This window comes from Myxine glutinosa, chromosome 2, assembly GCF_964187855.1.
Source record: "Myxine glutinosa chromosome 2, kmMyxGlut1.1, whole genome shotgun sequence".
NCBI lineage: Eukaryota > Metazoa > Chordata > Myxini > Myxiniformes > Myxinidae > Myxine > Myxine glutinosa.
Window position 1 is genome coordinate 86,480,206 of NC_136262.1, and position 20,953 is coordinate 86,501,158.

At 42.0% G+C, this 20,953-nt stretch overlaps 1 protein-coding gene across 13 annotated transcripts in view; it reads left to right on the plus strand.

The window, feature by feature from the left end:
* The window catches only part of LOC137422340 (tight junction protein ZO-1), a 633,827-nt gene that overhangs the window by 336,825 nt on the left and 276,049 nt on the right, over positions 1-20,953 (plus strand). For all 13 annotated transcript variants that reach the window (XM_078771176.1, XM_078771169.1, XM_078771173.1 and 10 more), the window contains 2 exons: positions 621-814; positions 6,168-6,246. In XM_078771176.1, coding sequence (XP_078627302.1) covers positions 621-814; positions 6,168-6,246 — 273 coding nt within the window. The remainder of the gene's footprint in view (positions 1-620; positions 815-6,167; positions 6,247-20,953) is intronic.

Below are 20,953 nucleotides of genomic sequence, written 5' to 3' on the forward strand. Positions count from 1 at the left end.
TAATGTGGAATTTATTGGTTTCATGCTTTAGCATTCGCCGTTTCTGCATTGTCTGTTTGCTTCTGGCCTCCCATCCGTGAGGAGCACGGGTACCTCACGAGTAGTTATAATGGCGTTTCTGTGGGAGCAACGGCTTCTACAGGAAGTAAAAATATTATACAACACAAACACGTATGCTTAGCTTTTTAAACAGTCGCTAATGCTCTTTATAACACTAAATGAAGAAATTTGGAGGAATCCCGACATCCGTGAAGTAAGGTTTAAGTAAGCATGAGGCGCTAATAAGTTGATTTTTAAAAATCGAAATCGAAAAGAGTGAGAGAAGTCAATATTGTAGATTATAGTGGACAGAACAGTAGGGTAAGGAAGTGTAGGTGTAAAGGAAGGATAGGAAATGTGGTGTATGAAGAATACGGGGTGAAGAAGACGTGCCCCAAAGTTTCGCCATATGTGCGTGCGTAATATATAGCTGTAGTTTCACAGCCTGGACATGTGCAGGCTTACTGATCACAAAAGTGTCATTCCCGGCTGCACAGTAATCAGTGCGTGTTCTAAAACTCAAAACCACTGATGTGTCTAACAGCTCTTTCCTGAACATGGCACATGGGTTTTATTTTCAGCTCAAAAACTGGCAGTGACCCAGCCAGAAAGCTGCCGGTGACGGGAGCCCTGCCCACACCTTTCAAGAAATTGTCAGAAGGCCAAGGAAATGTCCCGACCTCCAATCATGGTCCCCAGAGTGGCCTCCCGACACGCAGTCCTGAGGGTACTGGTGGCCTGACCGACGCTGGTATTGCTCTGGTGACTCCATCTGGTGCGTCCTAATCATTGCAGCATGCACAATGTGGTGAATGGGCACATTGCTCCAGACTTGAATTCAGTATTTAATGTGATTTTTGTGTATAAATCTTTCATCACCCAAGAAATCTCGGAGCATATATTTGTGTCAGCACGTGTAGTGATTTGAGTTGAATCTCATTGTGCCACGTTGTTATCATTTGATGGTTATGGTGTTCAAATATTGACGCCAGTCATGAATTTCGTAAATATTACGGTACAATTACGCAGAAGAGTAATGTCATCCTTGTTTAAAGAAGAAACAGTAATCTTTGCAAATATATTAAGGATGTTAAGCTTTCTTTGGGATGTGGAGTAAACAGATGTGGAAATTTCCATCACGGAAATGACAGAAAATGTAGTCGTGGCACATTGAAGAGCTGATAATTTATGGGTCGTTAATTTGGACATGACTAATGTGATAACCCAGGCACGCGGCTAGTCGGATATTTCAAGCACATTGCTAATTTGGATGATTGAAGATACACGGATAACTTGGACATGTTAATTTGGAAAGCATGTGGCTAATTAAGTTGGACGGTTATGGATAAGATGGTTACGACGTAATCAGGCACAGCATCTTGAAGCATTACAAATTTGGACACATCTCCTTCATTCGATATGTAACTCTGCAGGCTTTCGATAAGACACAACAGTACTTTGAACAGAGCAGCAAGAGTAAAAAGTGAAGATAATGCAATTTCTCAAATTGAAGAACTTAAATTTGCTTGCGACGCTGGTTTTGCAAATATTTGATTGACAGCCAAGCGAGTTGAGCACACACAATGACGATACATAATTGCACACACAGTACGTTCTGCAGGCATCATAAAACGATTCAGAATGTAAAATCACAAGGTAACATATCAACTGAAAGTTTGTGTCAGAAAAAGAAAATTCTGCAACAAGATGTCTTTTTCTTTCTTTTTTATACATGGTCTACTAGGCTCGTGGAAGAGCGAGGACACAGAACAGATCGGGAAAGAACATGACAAAGGGAACACCAATAGCAGGGCGGCGAGAGAAAGTAGACGGCGACGGACAAATAAGGGATGCAGGCAACGATGAGGGGTAGAGGAGAATTCAAGGGGTGGACAAGATGGTTACATAAGCAAAATTCTGGGAGGGAAGGGTGGATTAAATGGTGTAGAAAAAAAAAATCAAGATTTTGGATGGAGAATGACGAGTTGGTGTTCGTCTTGTTCGTTAAAGAAAGATTTGCAAAAGTTTTGGGGTGAAATCTGCACGACCAATGGTCTCCTTCAAATGTACACGCTGCCACAACCGACTCCGCCTTGGAAACAGCAATTGTTTCATTTGTGGAGTTCCTGATGCACAGTTTGCTTATCCTCGCTTTATTTTGGCAGTGGTATGATACGTACAATACATCTGATGACAGTAGATACCGATTCACAATAAGTCACAGTTGTCTTTTTGCTCCCCAATCCCAATCACCCGAGGGGCTAGCTATAGTACCCCCATAATGTCACATACATCTGAAAAACGATTGCACAACCCAACGAAATACCAATGTGAAGAGCGTGGGGGTTGAGGGTTACCCATGGCAATTAATGAATGCTTTTCAACCAAAGCAGTTGGAGACAGGACATGGAATGTCATGGAAAAACTAAAAAAAACTAGATGGTATTCATAGAATACTTACACTGCACAGCCAACTTAGTGCGAGCCAACTCTTCTGTTTTTGAAGGGTTTGTTCTTTGATTCAATATGGCTGCCAGACCATGTGAGCCATGACATCATCGAGTTACATTCTCTCATATAGTTGTAGCGTAGATCACGCTCAATAAATTTCAAACTGATCAGACTAAGCGTTGTCCCTGTCACATTATGATATCATAATGGAGGCACCGATGACATCATGATTAACATTTCTTATTCTCCATGGGGAGTACTTGACAACGCACCATGTTTCAGTTTTTTTCCATGGATCAGTTTCAGAGATATAGAGGTGCGAAGTTTTTCGATTTTTCCAAGATGGCGCCTGTACCACTTGATGTATGACGTCATAATTATCATTAAAATATTCTATAGGAGGAGGGCGCTCCTATGGTGAAAAATTTGTGTCAATCGGACCAAGAATTGCTGAGAAAAAAAAAATTCAGACTGATCGAATCAAGCGTTGTACTTGTCGAATTATGACTTCATAATTAAGGTACTGATGACATCATCATTAACATATATTATTCCCCATGGGGAGTACTTGACAACACACCATGTTTCAATTGTTTGCATGGAGCGGTTTCAGAGATATAGAGGTGCAACGTTTTTTGATTTTTCCAAGATGGCGCCTGTACCACGTGACATATGACGTCATAATTATGATTTTAAAAATGCTTCAGGCGGAGCCGCTCCTATGGTAAAAATTTCGTGTCAATCGGACCAACGATTGCTGAGAAAATGCATTTTTAAAAATGCAGGCACACTCTTGTGCAACCGAATGCCTAACCCTGCTTTTCGTTTTGCGAACGCAGGGTAATGAGAGGATGGAAGATTACCGCATCATCTCGATGATTGTGTGCATGCCACGAGTAGAGAACTTGCTTTTCCTTTTGATATCCTTTGCCAAATTGCAATGCTGCCTGTTTTAGCTCAAAAAAGAAATATCAGCATATGTAATGCAGCCGCCATTTCAAAGTTGTAAACTAGAATTGTCCAATTTCGAAAAATGTATGTCCAATACCTTTAGTCAGCATTAAATTCTGTGGCAGAACTCATCTTGTGAAGAAATGTTACAGTTGAGTACGCAGGGTTCAAGTATAATCAACACTCTTTATGCTCCAAATTTAACTTTCATGGATAAAAAGAACAAAAACATTGTCATTTCTTGCATTTATATATTTTTACATTTGGTTCCATAAAATGCTGATGATTTCAGGTCATTCTGTCGCAGTTGGTAAAAACCCGACGAAGATTTGTCGAGGTATTTGTATCTCTGCAAAGAGAAAGTAAAACGAATAATTGATGACCTTGTTTGCTTGCAAAGGAAAAAAAAAAATACAAAATTGAAATTTTACTACTTTATCCTCAGTAGCTCACCCCGCTCTCCCTCAAAACGACACTCTACTTCGAAACCGTGCTATCACTCAAAACAGCAATCCTCAATTGATAGAATCAGGATTTTTCACGAAGCCTCACCCACCTCTAACAATAGGCACCCCCACATGAACAGTTTCATGACAAATGGCGTGTCATCGAAGTCGAGTAAAATTTCACCAAGCTTCTTGTGAGAAATCATGATTGATGGCACACGGTGGTGCTGAAGGACACTGAGGTACACTCAGCCACCAATATACCGACCCTTACGTCCTACCGATTCGGTGAGATTTACCATCGTAGGAAGTACTTAAAATCCCTGATCTTTTGGCTTTAACAATGGAATAATGATGCAGGTGACTCTCTTCGGACTCCTGCTATCCACTTTGCATAAACCCAAAGAGCAGTGGCATTTCATCATGACTATTAACAACCATACTTTATACGTCTGAAACAGATGGCGTATCCTTGCGTGGGGGTGCATTCCGTTATCCGCATGTTTGATTGGTAGTTTTGGAGGGGGTGTCGGATCTATCAATATATTTGTTAGTTAAGCCATTTGTCGTAAATATAAGTGTCCCACAGGAAATATAATTTTACCTTTTAGGCCAAAAAGTACGTTTTATAATTTATGATGTGCCCTAAAATTATGACTGAGCTTAGCTGACAGAATACCTCAAAGGTAGTTATTATTTAAGCTTTATTGTCTTGGTTCACTTCCTCACCCAACTATAAATGTGCAGGCAGGCTGTATGACATCGATGTAGTTTGCCACCCTTTGGAAAAGCTTGGTGTTGCCTTAAGGGTTAAGGTGGCTGGCTTGAGATCTCAGGGTCTTCAGTTCGAGCCCCTGTCAAGCCGTTGAATTAACACCAGGTGGGTTGACTCAGCCTGTCATCTTTTAATGAGTACCAATGATTGGCAATGAGGAGCATTGCATTGCTGACAGCCACGCCCACATAAAATGATGCAGCCAAGCAGCCACAGGTTCCATACGAACCACCACCACCCTTTGGAAGGAACAACAAGCTATCTGTCCCATCTGCTCAAGTTCGCTTGGTAATGTTAAAGATTCCACAGTACCGATGTACATCATCCGTAGCCACGTCTCAATCATGATGTAACCATCAATACCAAATGCATGATTAAATCCCTTGCCAAGTATACATTTCATTGGATACGAGGATGACATAACCCAACAGGTTTTATCCCAGTCGTGCATGTAAAGGGCATCAGCACACACAGTGTGTGACATCATATCATCGTGTCACATGTGAGAGATAATGTTTTTTCCTAAGCGGAGTCATTGATTGAATGAATATATGAAGGAATGATCGTTTTAAGGCCATTTTTCCCAGCTGGAGCGGGGATTAGCCTTGCGGGCGCCATGACAATCATGGTTCCTTGTTTGAGGCAATGTTTTTATAACCGGATGCCCTTCCTGACGCCAACCCTTAGTCGCCTCTTACTATGGAGCTTGTTCGGAGATGCGCAGGGATACGGTGTACCTATTCTGAATTGGGGTACACACCGGGATCATTCATCCCAGCAAGCTGGTACTCAATTTGCCGACCTCAGAAGGATGACAAGCTGAGTGAACCCCCCTGGTGTTAATTTCGCGATCGACTGGGATTCGAACTCAGAATCCTAGGATCCCAATCCAGCACCCGAACCGCGAAGCCAACTCCAGGCTTGTGTTGTCATTGTGGGCTAAATATGATTTCTCTACCACAGTATCAATAAATGTGGATGTAGTAAGATTTAAACTGTTCGAGAAGTGTCAGGAAGTGTCACTGGGGTGTAGTAGTGAAGAAAACCAGGGTGATTACACAATGTTATGTTCCATGTAAATAGCATGTTGTTCAACTGGAAAGAAGTACTTTCTTTAACCTCATATCCACTTCATTTTTGTGTTCCACAAAGTTTATTTACGGAGCGAAACAATACATTGCGGACTGCAGCGGAGATCTTGGCACAGCCGCAAATGACGGTGGTTAAATGGTCACTAATTTGGTGTGCGGATGAGACATCGCTTGCTAAAGCTGTGCCCTGAATTGTTAAGCTCTCCAGCTTTTGTGCTGAGCTCTGCGGTTCAATGAGACTTTACAGGATTATTGAAGGAGAAACAAATTGTCATCATAAGCCACTTATATGTCTCACGAGCAGGCGCCAACATGCCTCTCTTGCAGTCTCTCACAATAAGAGTTATCCCGTGCACCTCCGCTGAAAATATTGTAGTCTATGCTGTGTCTGCAATTTGTGCCCTGCATTTTCAGAGACAAGATTGATGTTCATTCGCAGTGGGCTGACAGATTTGGACCCTACCACACCAACTCCTTCACTTCAGCATCGAGGGTAAGCGATGTGACATGGAGGTTTGAATAATGAGGATGAAGCTAAAAGAGCGATATTGTTTCTGGGTTGTATCATTCAGTTTAGTAGCTCGTCTTGCTATCTGCAAGGCTACCCATGCTCAAGCTGAATTTATATCGCAGAGAGGCTTTTTGCAGCTTTAAGCAGAGCACAGTCTGTTTTACCTAAGTGTACATGCACGCACAGACACACACGCACACCTTTGAAAAAAGATTGAAGGGCCACAGACACAGAAAATCATGTTTGATTTCATTAATAGATGTTGCTTCACTGAGCACTTAATCGTTGTTTTTGTTAATAAATATATTGGAAGGGAGATAGTGATGTTTTTGGGTGTCCTTTTGTGCTCAATTGCCCCCCCCCCCCCCCCCCAAAACGGCGATTTTATTACCCACGTGACCCACTACATCATCGCAGGAATAGTTTTGCTGCGGATAGTTCTTATAATGTTTCTGACTTTCAAGAGTATTCCTAATCAGAAATCTTCGTCAAAATCATTTTCTGACGGGTCTGGAGCGAGTTGTGTGGCCGTTATCCGTTGCGTGCAGAGCCAACCTTGCCTTTGATTACGTCACACAGATGACATCATGATCATCTCTATTTTTAGGGGCGTGACCAAAATCAACGCCGGGTTTGCTTTTTTAACTGTAACAACTCAAAAATTATTAGAATTAAAGTTCTTTGCTCATTACTTAAAAATTTATATAATCACATCAAAAACAAAAGCTGTGTCTGCGGAGCTTTAAGCTATGACTAATTTGGTTTCAAATACATTCACCTTATCTGTGCCATTACTGGCTCAATTCAATTATTACAGAAGGATAAATACGAGCTTAGTCTCTTTGGAAAATTGTCATTTGTATGGGATGATTGATGAAAAAAAAAAAGATCAAGTAACTGAAACAAAGGACTTATTGTGCTATGAGAAGATTCCGCAACATGTTGAACTTTTACGGGTGCAAGCAAGTGTGGCAGCCAGCTAAAATGAACTGTCTACGAGCTTGCTCTACCACATAGTTTCTGTCACTGTCCTGAAACGTGCAGATATTTGCTGTGCAATATCATGATGCAGTGCATATCAGATATCAATATCAATGATATCAATAAAGATGATATCAATATCAATGATATCAGATGCTGTGCAATATCATGTGCCTGTCTTCCTGTTCTTGCTGAAAACGTTTCGAGCATTTGGCTCTGTAAGCACAACCATCATCGAAAGTGCCCTCAACATTTGTCATGTTAATGACAAGATTAGTTTGAATCTAATAATATTTCTCACAATGTACAGGAGAACGTCACCAACATTCCATGGATTGGAATACATCTGAATTTGACCCAGGGCAGTTTAGCTTGTCGTCTGAATGACCATATGCAAGTTAAATTGTTAGATAATTTAGTGCTGGAATTTGTGTTTTTCCTTTAATCTCTTATGCAGTAGAAGTTTCATGAGTGAGCACTTGTTTTGCCAATGATGAATAGTTCACAAGGAAAGCCAACACACAAAAATAAGGCCGAAGCCCGAGTCATAGATGGGAGTCATTGTTACTGACTTCAGAATTCATACCTTGCGCACATTGTAGAATATCATTCAACAAAACTTTTTTTCCGCCTTTTTTTGGAATACAAGATCGAGGCTCATGAAAGAGCTAACATTAATCACACAAAAAGTCAAACCGACACATAAAACACAAAAATAAGGGGAGCGGTAGACAAGATGGGGAGAGAGGGGGAAGGACAAAAACACAGCATTTGAGAGCAGGGACATCGGGAGAAATGTGGGAGGGGGAGGTGGGAGAGGTATAGAACATATGAACACTACAAGGACTTCCAGGAAAGAAGTTGGAATTTCAAAAAAAGTGTATCTGGGGTGAATTAGCGGGGGTAGAAAAGATCAAGGTTTTGGATGGGGGAAGATAAGAGATGGTGGGGAACAGCTGTTTTAAAGACCTGGAGGGAGGAGTGGGATTGAAGGGAGTGGGGGAGTTTGTTCCAGAGGTGGGAGAAAAGGGGAATGAAAGAGTGAAGGTGAGCAGAGAGCCTAGATTTTGGCAGTTTAACCATAAGATGGTTGCAGGCAGATCTTGTGTGACCTGAAGGAATATTGGGGGTGCAGAGCACAGAGAGAGCTGGGGGAGCAAGGCCGGAGAGGAGTCGGTAGAAGACAGAAAGACCACCAACCTGCCTGCAGTGAGTGAGTGAAAGGCCTTCGGAGTTAGCTTCATCGCAGGAGATTCCAATGATTCTGAAAGCTTTGGTTTCAACAGCATGAAGCCGAGCTAGGTGTGAGGCAGGAGCACCGGCCCAGAGGGGGGAACAGTATTCCATTGAGCTGCGGATGAAAGCCTTGTATGTGGTGAGGAGCTCAGGTGTGCTAAGGAAGGACTTCGCACGACGGAGGATGCCCAGTCGGTGACTGGCTTTGGAGGCCAGCTTGGAAATGTGGTTTTCCCAAGAAAGATCAGGGCAGATAGTAAGACCCAAAAGCTTGAGCGACAGAACTTCTTGGAGAGGATTGTTGAGAAAGTAGATGGGAGGGTTTTCCAGTCGGTCTTTTAGGAGAGACATAGTAAGAGTGTGAGATTTGTCAGGCTTGAAAGACATGTTCCACTTGTTTGACCAGTCTTTGATTTTGTCCAGGTCTGCAGAGAGTGAGGAGGCTGCAGACAGCCGATCTGAGGGATGAGAGGAATGGAGCGGCAGATAGTGGAGTCATCAGCAAAGAGAGAGAGAGGATTTTCCAGAGAGTCGGAGAGATCATTGATGAAGACCAGAAATAGCACTGGGCCCAGAACACTATCTTGGGGAGCTCCATCCAGAACAGGAAGGGGAGATGAGAGAAATCCATTCAGGGCCACACGTTGCCGATGACCAGAGAGGAAGTCCACAAGCCATGAGTGGAGATTTCCATGGATACCATAGGAGGAGAGTTTGGTGAGCAGAGCTGGGCGCCAGACTGTATCGAAGGCACGTGATATGTCAAGTGAGACAGCTCTGATTTCCTGTTTGGCATTGAGGACCTTCATCCATTGTTGAGACAGCAGAAGCAACATGTCCAGAGTCGAATAAACCTTGTCTGAATCCAAATTGATGATCAGAGATCAAGCCATTGGAGAAGAGGAAGGATTTGATATCCGAAGCAATGATGGATTCCATGACTTTGCTGATAATCGGAAGCAGGCTGATTGGTCTGTAGTTGCAAGGATCTGTTTTTGCACCTTTTTTGTGTAAAGCGGTAATGTTTGCTGATTTCCAAGATGCTGGCAGATGACCTTGAGCAAAAGAGAAGGTGAAAAGAACAGAGAGAGGGTGAGATAGAGCGGCAGAGCAGGATTTTAGGACCCGTGGGCTGATGCCGTCTGGTCCAGTTGCAGGATCAGAGTCGAGGTTTGACTAAAACTTATCCACCTTGTCAGGAGAGACGAACACAGAGTCCAGGAGCAGTTGAGTTCGACTGGGAAAGGTGGGAACAGAGAGAGATGGGTTTGGGACACAAGATTTTGAGGCAAACACAGAGTTGAGGCATTCGGCTTTGTCACCTGCGGTGTCAACTGTGTAGCCATTTGAGGTAAGGGAGGGGATGGAGGGGGAACGAACACCAGAAACGGATTTGACCAGACACCACCAGGATTTGGAGGAAGGAGACAGGTTTGAGAGTTCAATCTTGAGTGTGGTGAGATCGTGCTTCCTGGCACTCCTGAGGGTAGACATACACTTGTTCCGAGCTTGGTGGAGGGAACTGAGATTGCCTTCAGTTGGATTTGCCTTCCAAGAGGCAAAGGCAAGTTGTTTCAGGGCAACTGCCTCACCACAAGAGTCAGTGTACCATGGACAGGAGGAAGGGTAAGACAACTGAAGACGAGATGGGATAAATCTGTGCATGAGAAAGAGCAGTTTGCTTTGGAAGAATTCCCAGGAAGAATTGATGTCAGATGCAGTAGAGATGGGAGACCAGTCCAGATGATTGATGGCTGCTTGCAGACTGTGCCAGTCAGCCTGACTGAAATACCAGACTCGTCGGCACTGAGAAGGCTCTCTGAGAATGGCCAGAGAGATGTCCACTTTAACAAGCACATGACCAGAAGAACCGATTGGAGCAGAAGAAGAGCAGCAGACATTTGCAGTGAAGTTTGTCATAACCAAGTCCAGAAGAGAAGATACTCCATTGACTGCGATCCGGGTCGGGAAATTGACAGATTGTGTCAATCCCAATGAGTCCCAGAAGTCCTTTGCTGAGGTGCCATGGCTGGTGAGAGAGGAAACCACACCCAGCCAGCTGGCATGATGACAGTTGATGTCGCCACATATGAGGAAGAGAGAGTTTGGATGAGTTGATAGAGGTTGGTCCATGTTGTCCGACAGCAAAATGTAAATGGAGTCATCACTGTTTGGAGGACGGTACAGAACGCATATGAACAAAAGGTGGCAGCGGAGAGGAAGCCGTAGCTAGAGGTACTCCTGGGGGTGGGGTGGAGAGAGGGCAGTGCAAGGAGAGTGAGGAAGAGAGTTTTTGATAAAGATAGCCACCCCACCACCAGGACGAGGCTCAGGTCTATCATACCGGAGGAGGGAGTAACCAGGAAAAGATATTAAGGAATCAAAGACATCTTGAAGGAGGAAAGTTTCTGTTAAGCAGATCAAGTCTGGATTTTCAGAAGCAACCTGAATGGAGAGATCAATCAGGTTTGAGCGAAGGCCCTGGATGTTTGAGGTCCATACCGTTAATGAGGATAGAGGGGGAGCATCGGGTGCAGGAAAGGGGAGGGGTAGGGTCAGATGAAGGATGAGAGGGGGAGGTAGGGAGAGCAGTTGATAGTGTGTCAGAGATTACAGAAGAGTTACAAGAAAGGGAAGGATGAGGAGGACGAAAGGTTTGATTGTGATGGGATGAGTGGTGGTGGTGAGGAGGGAGTGCTGGTGGTCCTCACGAAGTGGTGAGGAGGCAGCTTTGAGGAGGAGGGGGGAGAATTTGGCAGGGATGGTTGGGAGGGAAATTTGAAGGGGAGGAGTTGGTGGGGGGGAGTTTTGAATGGGAGGGGCAAGGGGGGAGTTTAGGAGGGGAAGGGCAAGGGCGGCGTTTGGGAGGGGAGGGGCAAGGGGGGAGTTTAGGAGGGGAGGGGCATGGGGGGGAGATTTGGAGGGGAGGGTCAAGGGGGGAGATTTGGAGGGGGGGCAAGGGGGGAGATTTGGAGGGGAGGGGCAAGGGGGGAGTTTAGGAGGGGAGGGGCAATGGGGGAGTTTAGGAGGGGAGGAGCAAGGGGGGAGATTTGGAGGGGAGGGGCAAGGGAGATTTTGAGGGGAGGGGCAAGGGGGGAGTTTAGAAAGTGGATGATTAATGAAAGATGAACATTTATAACAAATTGGGTTTATTGTGATTTTCAAGTTAGCGATCCGTTTAAGAACGATGGAGGAGGGGTGGAATGAATGAGAATTTAGAGCATGTCGTGAGAAAGAATTATAAGAGATTGAATATTTTTTTGAAATGGAATGAGTTGAAGAGGAAATTGAAAGGAGCCTTTTAAATAGGAAGAAAAACAGCGTGTTGTAATTAACCACTGAATAAAACACTGCAGTGGAAAGTTTAAACATATTTAAACAGGACCGTGAAGAACAGTCTTATATTCACAAAGATACCAACGGGGAGAGGGCCTTGAGGGACAACCACGAGTCACGTGAACAGGGGAAAAGGTGGAAGGCAGGGCGATAATGGGGGCGGGGCGGGACAGCGCACGTGGACAGAGGCGCACGATGGGACAAAAGCACACGAGGAGAAAAATAAAAGTTTTTTGTTTGTTTGTTTATGGGGGGGGGGGGGGAGGTGGTTACAACGTTAGACAAAGAGTAGATGTTCAGGGAAGTTTGGGGGAGAAGGGAAAATCTAAAAACCTAGCAAAAACAGCGAAGGAAGGAACAAACTTCGACGGGGGAAGCCTAAGGCAAGGCCGCACGTGCGTGGCAAACAGAAATGATTAATTTATGAAAGATAAACACCGACTTGAACTGTATTTTACAACATACTATTTTGTGTTATATATGAAGATAACATAAGGAATGATAACTTCGACATATTTTTTTATCAACTTCGACATCATTGGGTTGTCTAATGGAACCGTAGATCTTTATCTACCATTATTACTCAAGCAAGTGATTTGTGTCAAACTAGAACCCATGCTAGTTGCTCGAGCAATTTCTGTGGTTTTAAGGGAAACCAAATGCAATTAAAAAAAAAATTGACACTAACTAGTAACCTCATCATTATGAATGTTTTCTCTTTGCATGCAAAATGAACCATTAAAGCAGCAATTGCAATATAAGTGCCTTTACCAGTCGTTTTGGGGGAAGCAGTCAGCTCTTCACATTTTGGGTTCCTGACTAGTGGCCCCCTTAGAAGCTACTAAGGAATTCACAAAATAGTATTTGCTATCTAATGATTCAGTAATTTTTCAAATGTTGGAAAGGAATGAGGGGGGGGGAGTAAAACGACCCACTCCCCCGTGTGTGTGTGTGACCCACTCCCCTGTGTGTGTGTGTGTGACCCACTCTCTGGTGCAGTGTGCATGATGTGGGAGGGATGTGGGCAGGGAGGGACTAGAGTTGAGCTCTTGAAATCACATTTTACATGAGATGTAATGACACATTTCAAACTGTATTTCACATGTTCATGCACATGCGTTCACATGTTATCAGAAGTAAATATATTGTGTAGATACCATAATGACACATTTCAAACTGTATTTCACATGTTCACGCACATGCGTTCACATGTTATCAGAAGTAAATATATTGTGTAGATTACATAATTTGTGGATCTGATAAATTGCCAGTAACCATTTTGTAAAACTGAATGTGCAGCAACTAAATGAAGATGTCCAAATGTCACACACATCCATGCCCGTGGGATTCCCATGGGTGACCCCACTGGTATATTTATTATTTACTCGCTGTTTACCCACCCATAGAATGCGATTTTGAAGTAGAGTTCAATATCTTTGCTGAAAGCAAACATTGTATCATTATACAACATACTCATATGATGGACTCACGTTGTACTACATATCCTTAACTGGGGAGTTCAGAACATACTTTACCCCAAGCAGTCTTGAGAAACAAGGACATGGTCGGTGTCCACAAGTGATACATTTGATTGGTTGAGATGATGTAAAGTGCAGTAATGTTTTTTTCCAAGTACTGCTAAACGCAAAGGTTTTGAAAATGCCAAAAAGGCTATTTGTGTTCTAAAGTGTTTAAGTATATGATTCAATTGAAACAAAATAAAGATTTTTAAGATTGTAGAAAATAATTTTTTCAGAAGGTTACCTTTTGCAATCTGCAATTGAAGCTTGTTTGAAGTTGTTGAAGTTTGATGCAGCGTCTACCGCCATTGATACACCACCTTATTTAACACGTTATATTAGTTATCCATGCCTGTTTGTGTCCTTTATGATGTTCTTAAAACCAGTAAGTTTCCTGTTTGGAGTAATTTTCAATTTTGTTTGACTGCTAGACTGGAATTACCCACCAGTTACCCAACATAGGCCAAACCACCAGTAAAAAAATCATTTTTCTCCTCTCTGCACATGTGTGATCCGGACTAATTCAGAGCCAAAGTACAATTAAACAACATGTTTGTTTTCTGATTAATGTTCCAATTTGTGTTCAAAATATAATATTCCATTTGAAATTAAGAGGTTCCTTGATTATAAGCTGACATTTATAGACAGGAGAGACAGACAGACAGACAGACAGACAGAGAGAGACACACACAAAATGTCTCACTTGCTTAACCCCACTTTTTGCTTCACATGCTTGGAAGTAATAAACGCAGGGGCGGGCGGGAGGCGGGCTAACCACCCCAGGGCCCCGACTTAATAGGCGCTTGTAATTATTCCTTCAATGTTTTATTTCATATAATTACCCTCGCCAAAGGAGATGGTGTCGCATTTTTGTCTGTTTGTCCGTTTCTTACTTGGCAAAAAAAAAATTTGGACAAGTATGTTGATCACTCCAGTTTGTGTGTGTGTATTTGTGTGTTTGTTTGTCTGTCCGCTCACTTATACTTGCCTACAGGTCACAATTTTAAACCGATCTTCACAAAACTTCACCAAACGGTAGAGTTCATGTTCCAACAAAATCCTGTATATATTTTGAGGTCAAAAGGTCAACATAGGCCAAAGGTCAACCACTTTTTTCACATTTATAAAATCCTCAATTTTCATCCGATTGACTTGAAATTTGAATCAGATTTACATATCAGCTTACTGAATTCAACCACCAACTATTTTTCAGGTCAACATAGGCCAAACGGTCAACATAGGCCAAATTTCTCAAATTGTCAATTTTCATCCGATTAACTTGAAATTTGCAGACGATTTGCATATCTGACCACTGAATTCAATCCCCAACTATTTTTGAGGTCAACATAGGCCAAAAAGTCAACATACGCCAGATTTTTTAAATCTTCAATTGTCATCTGATTGACTTGAAATTTGAATAGGATTTTCATATCAGTTAACTGAATTCAATCACCAACTAGTTTTGAGATCAAAATAGGCCAAACGGTCAACATAGGCCTAAGGTCAACCACATTTATCATTTCTAAAATCCTCAATTTTCATCCGATTGACTTCAAATCTATATAGGATTTGCATATCAGTTTACTGAAACCAACCACCAACCATTTTTGATGTCAACATAGGCCAAAAAGTCAACATCAGCCAAATTTCTAAGGTTGACAATTTTCATCCAATTAACTTCATTTGAAGACGATTTGCATGTCATGTCACATAATTCAACCATCAATTATTTCAAAAGGATGCTCTACCGCATGCCCTTAGACTACTTTTGCCAAGTGTCGCTCTATGAGTGATTTTTCATTCGTCTGTTTGTTTTTCCGCACAGAATAAATATGATTTTCTCTGCAACCGTTGGTCTGATTGACAGGAAATTTTCACCATATTTAAGGCCAGTAGCCTTAAAGGTGCACCTTCTCCTATATAATTTTTATTGATAATTATGACATCATAGGTCACGTGGTATGGGCAGCATCTTGGAAAAATCGAAAAACTTTCAACCTCCATGTCTCCCGAAAGCACTGCATAGACAAAATTGAGACATGCCCATTGTAAAGAACTCTCCATGGGGAATAAAATATGTTAAGGAAGATGTCATAGGTGCTCCATTTTGACGTCATAATTCGACAAGCACAAAACTTCATCCAATCAAGATGAAAATTCTTGAGCGTCAACTAGGGATAAATTGGTGGATAAAAAAAAAGTTATGACGTCATCTCACATGATTCCTTTGGCCGCCATGTTTGTTTTAACACAAAAGCCTTAAAAACCACTAAAACCCATCCTGGTGAGGGTCTGCAATCTCTGATTGCTCCTTCTTGTTATTGTTTGTGATCATAAAACAATGGGTGCAGCTTTATTTTGTGTCTCCCTCCAAGCCACTCAGGGTGATTCCCTGACATGCCATTGCCATAAGGGGTAACTCCCTCCCACGTAAAATAAACTACTGTGAGAACAATTTACCTAATGATTATAATCGCAGTAATGATGTAATGATGTAAATGGACACAGGAGTGTTGGCCATACCCCATCCGGATGAAATGGGTTAAGAAACTAATCAGCATATACAAATAAGTGAATAACACCCCAATTTCCCTTAAACACGGCATGCCCTTCTGACGACTAAAATACGGAAACTTCCATATAGGTTGTTTTTTTTAATCGTATTTCCATGTACATGCCGAAGAGTTTCACCCATGAGAACAAAGATCACTGGTGAGCTGTAGACGAAGGCACTTCCAAGTTCCAACCAATGAAAGTGGAATTTATTGTGACATCACAAAGGAATTGATTCACCAGTTTAAATGCAATACGTATGGTACTGTACTTATCATAACTTGTAAAAAGTAAGCCATGTCTGATTTTTACCAATACAAGTCCAATGCTCAAAAAAGACATGAGAAGGAGTAGCGGGATAAAGCAACACAGAAAGGCTCTCGCACTTTGTTCCATGTCGGTGTAATTAAGGCCAGTAGCCTTAATGGCCAGTATCCTATCAAATGACAGGAGACCTATTTTACAAGTCAGGGAAAAATTAAAGAAATCTCAAGGTGGTAACCCTACTGATGATATAGAAGAACAATGCATTTGTGGCATTGCTTGGCATGAGATTGAAAGACACCTAAAGACAGATTTTGGGGTTGATGACCTCATCAAACAAAATACCTTGCTGGAGGCTGAAAAATGTAAGAAGCTCCTAAAAAGGATCATCGATGTAGTACTCTTCCTTGGTGAGAGGGGATTGCCTTTCCATGGATCATCACAAAGAATTGGAGATATTCACAATGGGAATATACCTTGTACACTAGAGCTATTAGCACATTATGATTCCCTTGTGCATACTGCAAAACAAAGTCGGGCGCTCTCTGCATGGATTACCTGGCACAAGATGGAGAGATCACATTGACAGTGTTCGACCATTTGTAGCTCACTTCCCTGGCATATGAGAAGCCTTGCAACAGCTCCTCACTCTGAATCTCACTCCTAATACAAGGAATGATGTGACGGCTCCCATAAAGTATGTATCACATATCACATAGGTCCAAGTGTCACAGTAGAGAGGAGAGTGAATACAGACTCACTATCTTTCTGCAGAATCACAAAATGACCACATCACAAAGGTCCAAGTGTCACAGCAGAGAGGAGAGTGAATACAGACTCACTATCTTTCTGCAGAATCACAAAATGGGTTTATAGATCTTTGTGCTGAACATGTTCGTAGTTTAAAACTGGATGAACGGGAAAACGCTAAGTATTTTTCTGTTATGGATGATGCAACACCAGATGCCAGTCAGAAAGAACAAACAACATTCATCAAGATATCTCAGTCAGGGCAAAGTTGAATCATTGTTCAAGAGCGTTTCTTGACCTTTGTTGATTGTTGTGAGAAGACAGGAGCACAGATTGTTTCCACAATTCTCAAAACACTGGAGGAGAATAGCATTCCTTTAACTAACTGGCATGGACACGGATATGACAATGGTGCAAACATGAGTGCAAAATACAATAGTGCTCAAAAACATATAATGGAAAAGAACCCCCTGTACATGTGTTTTCACTTTGTGGTTGCCACACATTGAACCTATGCAGTGCAGATTCAGCAGCTGGCTCTCTTGAAGCAGTAACATTCTTTGGAACTGTGCAGACAATCCACAACATATTCTCCAGTAGTCCTCAGCGGTGGAGCAACTGCAAAACAAAGTCGGGCGCTCTCTGCATGGATTTCCTGGCACAAGATGGAGCGATCACGTTGACAGTGTTCGACCATTTGTAGCTCACTTCCCTGGTGTATGAAAGGCCTTGCAGCTCCTCAGCTCCTCATTCTGAATCTCACTCCTAATACAAGGAATGATGTGACTGGTGCCATAAAGTATGTATCTTCATTCATCTGCATCATGTGTGCAATTTGGCTGAAAATTCTTGTATAAATTGACAACAGAAACCAACTCATTCAGCCCAGAAAATCAACCATTGATGTCGCGGTTTCAAAGTTGAAAAAGCCTCATCAGTGACCTCAATACATTTCGAAACAAGTGGCCTGATATTCTGACTGAATCAATGCTTGTAGCCAATGCTGTGAATGTTCCTGCTGAGTTTCCAAAGAAGCGTAAAGCTAAGAAGAGAGTGTTTTGTTGATGAGCAAACGTGATGAGTCCCAGACCTTTGACGGAAAAACTGAATGCAAAGAGGAGGCTAAATTATAATGTAGCATCTTCGATGTTGTTGTGGATTCTCTTCTGGCAGAACTCACCACCTGATTTGAGGCAATGAATGAAATAAATGGCTAATTTCGTTTTATTTGGAGACCTGAGTGAAGAAGAAACCTCCACAGGGTGCACAAGATTCAAAAATACAGGAAATACATCACTAATGTCTCACAGTGTCAATTGGAAGATGAAATCGCTCGTCGAAAGTCTGTCCACAGCACAAACTTAGGTGACAAGCCTATGTGCCCACTTCAACTTCTGAACCAGATCACTATGATGGAGCTCGATGAAATATTCTGCAATATTTGTATAGCTCTGATAATTTTTTGCACTTTGCATGTGCCAGTTGCATCAACTGAATGCTCTTTCAGCAAACTAAGCCAAATTAAAAGCTGCATGAGAGGCACAATGACAGAAGGAAGGCTCAATTCATTGGCACTGCTGAGTATTGAAAGTGAATTATCATGACAAACAGACTTTGGAAAGATAATTGACGAGTTTGCAAAAACGAAAGCACGAAAAGTTGTTACTTCCACCATCGAAGGTGGATGGAGGTTATGTTCGCACACCTGTCTGTTTGTTTGATATGTCGGTCTGTTTCGTTTGTTTGTGCGTTTGTTACTTGCGAAAAATCAAAGGTTTTCAACTGCAAGGGTTGTCCAAAAAGTTTTGCAACACAATTTTTTTATTGCTAGTAATTTATAATAGAATTATTTGAACATACTTGTGGGATAACTAGATGTATTTATTACACTCCTCATTTTTCTACATAATCTCCGTCAAATTCAACAGCCTTGCGCCAGCGAGAAACAAGAGCATGTATCCACTTCTTGTACCAGTCTGAATCCTGCACTCGCCACCACTTCTTCACTTCTTCAATAACCTTGTCATCACTCCCAAACCTTTTGGCCTTTCTCAGAACCCGCAATTCGTGAAGCCCAACGACTAACAGTGCTTCTATCAACAGCATTGACTCCGTATACATTTTTAACCACCTGTGAATGTTCGTTACTGATTCCTTCTCCGCCACAATAAATTCAATAACAGGCCGTTGTTTAAAACGCTCATCACCACACAGCGCCATTTTGACGACCCTCTGCACATGCGCTAGAAAACTTATTGCTCCGCGGCGTTGCAGTAGTAAGCGAGACATTCAAAATTAACCACAGAATAAGTTGCAGACATTTCCTGTTGAATTTGACTGAAGTATACAAAGTGTTGCAAAACTTTTTGGGCAACCCTCGTATATTGGTTGGTCTTGTGTGTTGGTCTGTCTGTTTGTCTGTCTGTGTATGTCAATCACCTGCAGGTCACAGTTTTAAACTGATCATTACAAAACTTCACCAAATGGTAGAGTTGGTCGGAAGTAAGAGGCCTATTGATTTTGAGGTCAAAAGGTCTGCATCGGCCAAAAGTCAACAACTTTGTCGAATTATTAAAATCCTCAATTATCATCCGATTGACTTGAAATTTGAATATGATTTTCATATCAGCTCACTGAATTCAACCACCAGCTATTTTTGAGGTCAAGATAGGCCAAAAGGTCAACATAGGCCAAAGGTCAACAATTTAGGTGAAGTTTCTAAAATCCTCAATTTTCATCCGATTGACTTAAAAATTGAACAGCATTTGTACATTGAGTCAATAAATTGGAAAACCAACTATTTGTAGGTCAAAGGTCAACTCAAGGTCAAACTTACAAAATGATCAATTTTTATCTGAAAACCCCATCAATTTTCATCCGATTGACTTGAAAATTAATCAACATTTGTATAGTGCCTCACTGAATTGGGAAACCAACTATTTTAAGGTCAAAAGGTCAAAGGGCAACTCAAGGTCAAACTTCTAAAATCATCATTTTTCATCTGAAAAATCGTCACTTTTCATCCTATTGACCTGAGCTTTGATCGAGATCGTCAATTTAAATCTTGATGAAATTGACAATTTGCTGTATTAATGGAAACCTTTGGGGCGGGGGGGGGCGGGGGTTGCAAGTATAGTGCTCTGCATGCCGTCTTCTTGTTTGTCTGTCTGTCTGTGAACAGGATATCTCAAAGTTGTGGATGTATTTGGACGAAATTTAGTGGAGAGGTTCAGTATGCAACAAGCAAGAATTGGTTCAATTTCATTGTCGATTCGAATCGGGATCCGGATCTGAGAATATTTTAAGTGAGAGATATGGCTAAAACCGATGCATGGCACAATATCTCCAAAAAAAATTTTGGACAGATTGGTCTAAACTTGGTGGACAGGTTGGTTGTGTGACAAGGCCAAATTGATTTGATTTTGGTGAAAATCCCAATACGGATCCGGATGAGAATTTTTTAATTATTTTCTAATTGATTCTTCCCCATTGAATGAAAGCGCCAAAAACGATACGTAGCATGATATTTCAAAAAGTTGTGGATTATTTATGACAAGACGAGGTGGATGAGTTGGTTATGTTACGGATTCGTCACTCCCGCCTTTGTCATTATTATATACTTGTAGAATATTTTTAGTTTCAGGTAATATTGTTATTAAGATTTTTGTTTGAAATGGAGATGACTTTCGTAACAGGTAAAAATAAATGTTTGTGAAGGAAAAATAAAAACGCGGCAAAGAAACCGGAAGAGGGAAGAGGAGAAAGATCGGTGGGGAAAAAGAGACAGCCATGAGTCGCATTGAGGCTGCGAGCGGACTTCTCGATATTGGTCGCGAATGAATTGAGGCTTCCTGGGAAAGGGATTGCCCGCGATATCGTCCTATATTGCGATTGCAATTAAACCTGCATCTCAGGTTTTGGTACCGAGCATGAACTATTGTGGGCGGGAAAGCAAGCGCCTTCATTACAGGCCGATCTGCTATTTTACCTCGAGGAGGCCGCCCGCCTGGTGAATCGTGTTTTGTCGTTGGGATTCCCTTATCGACCTC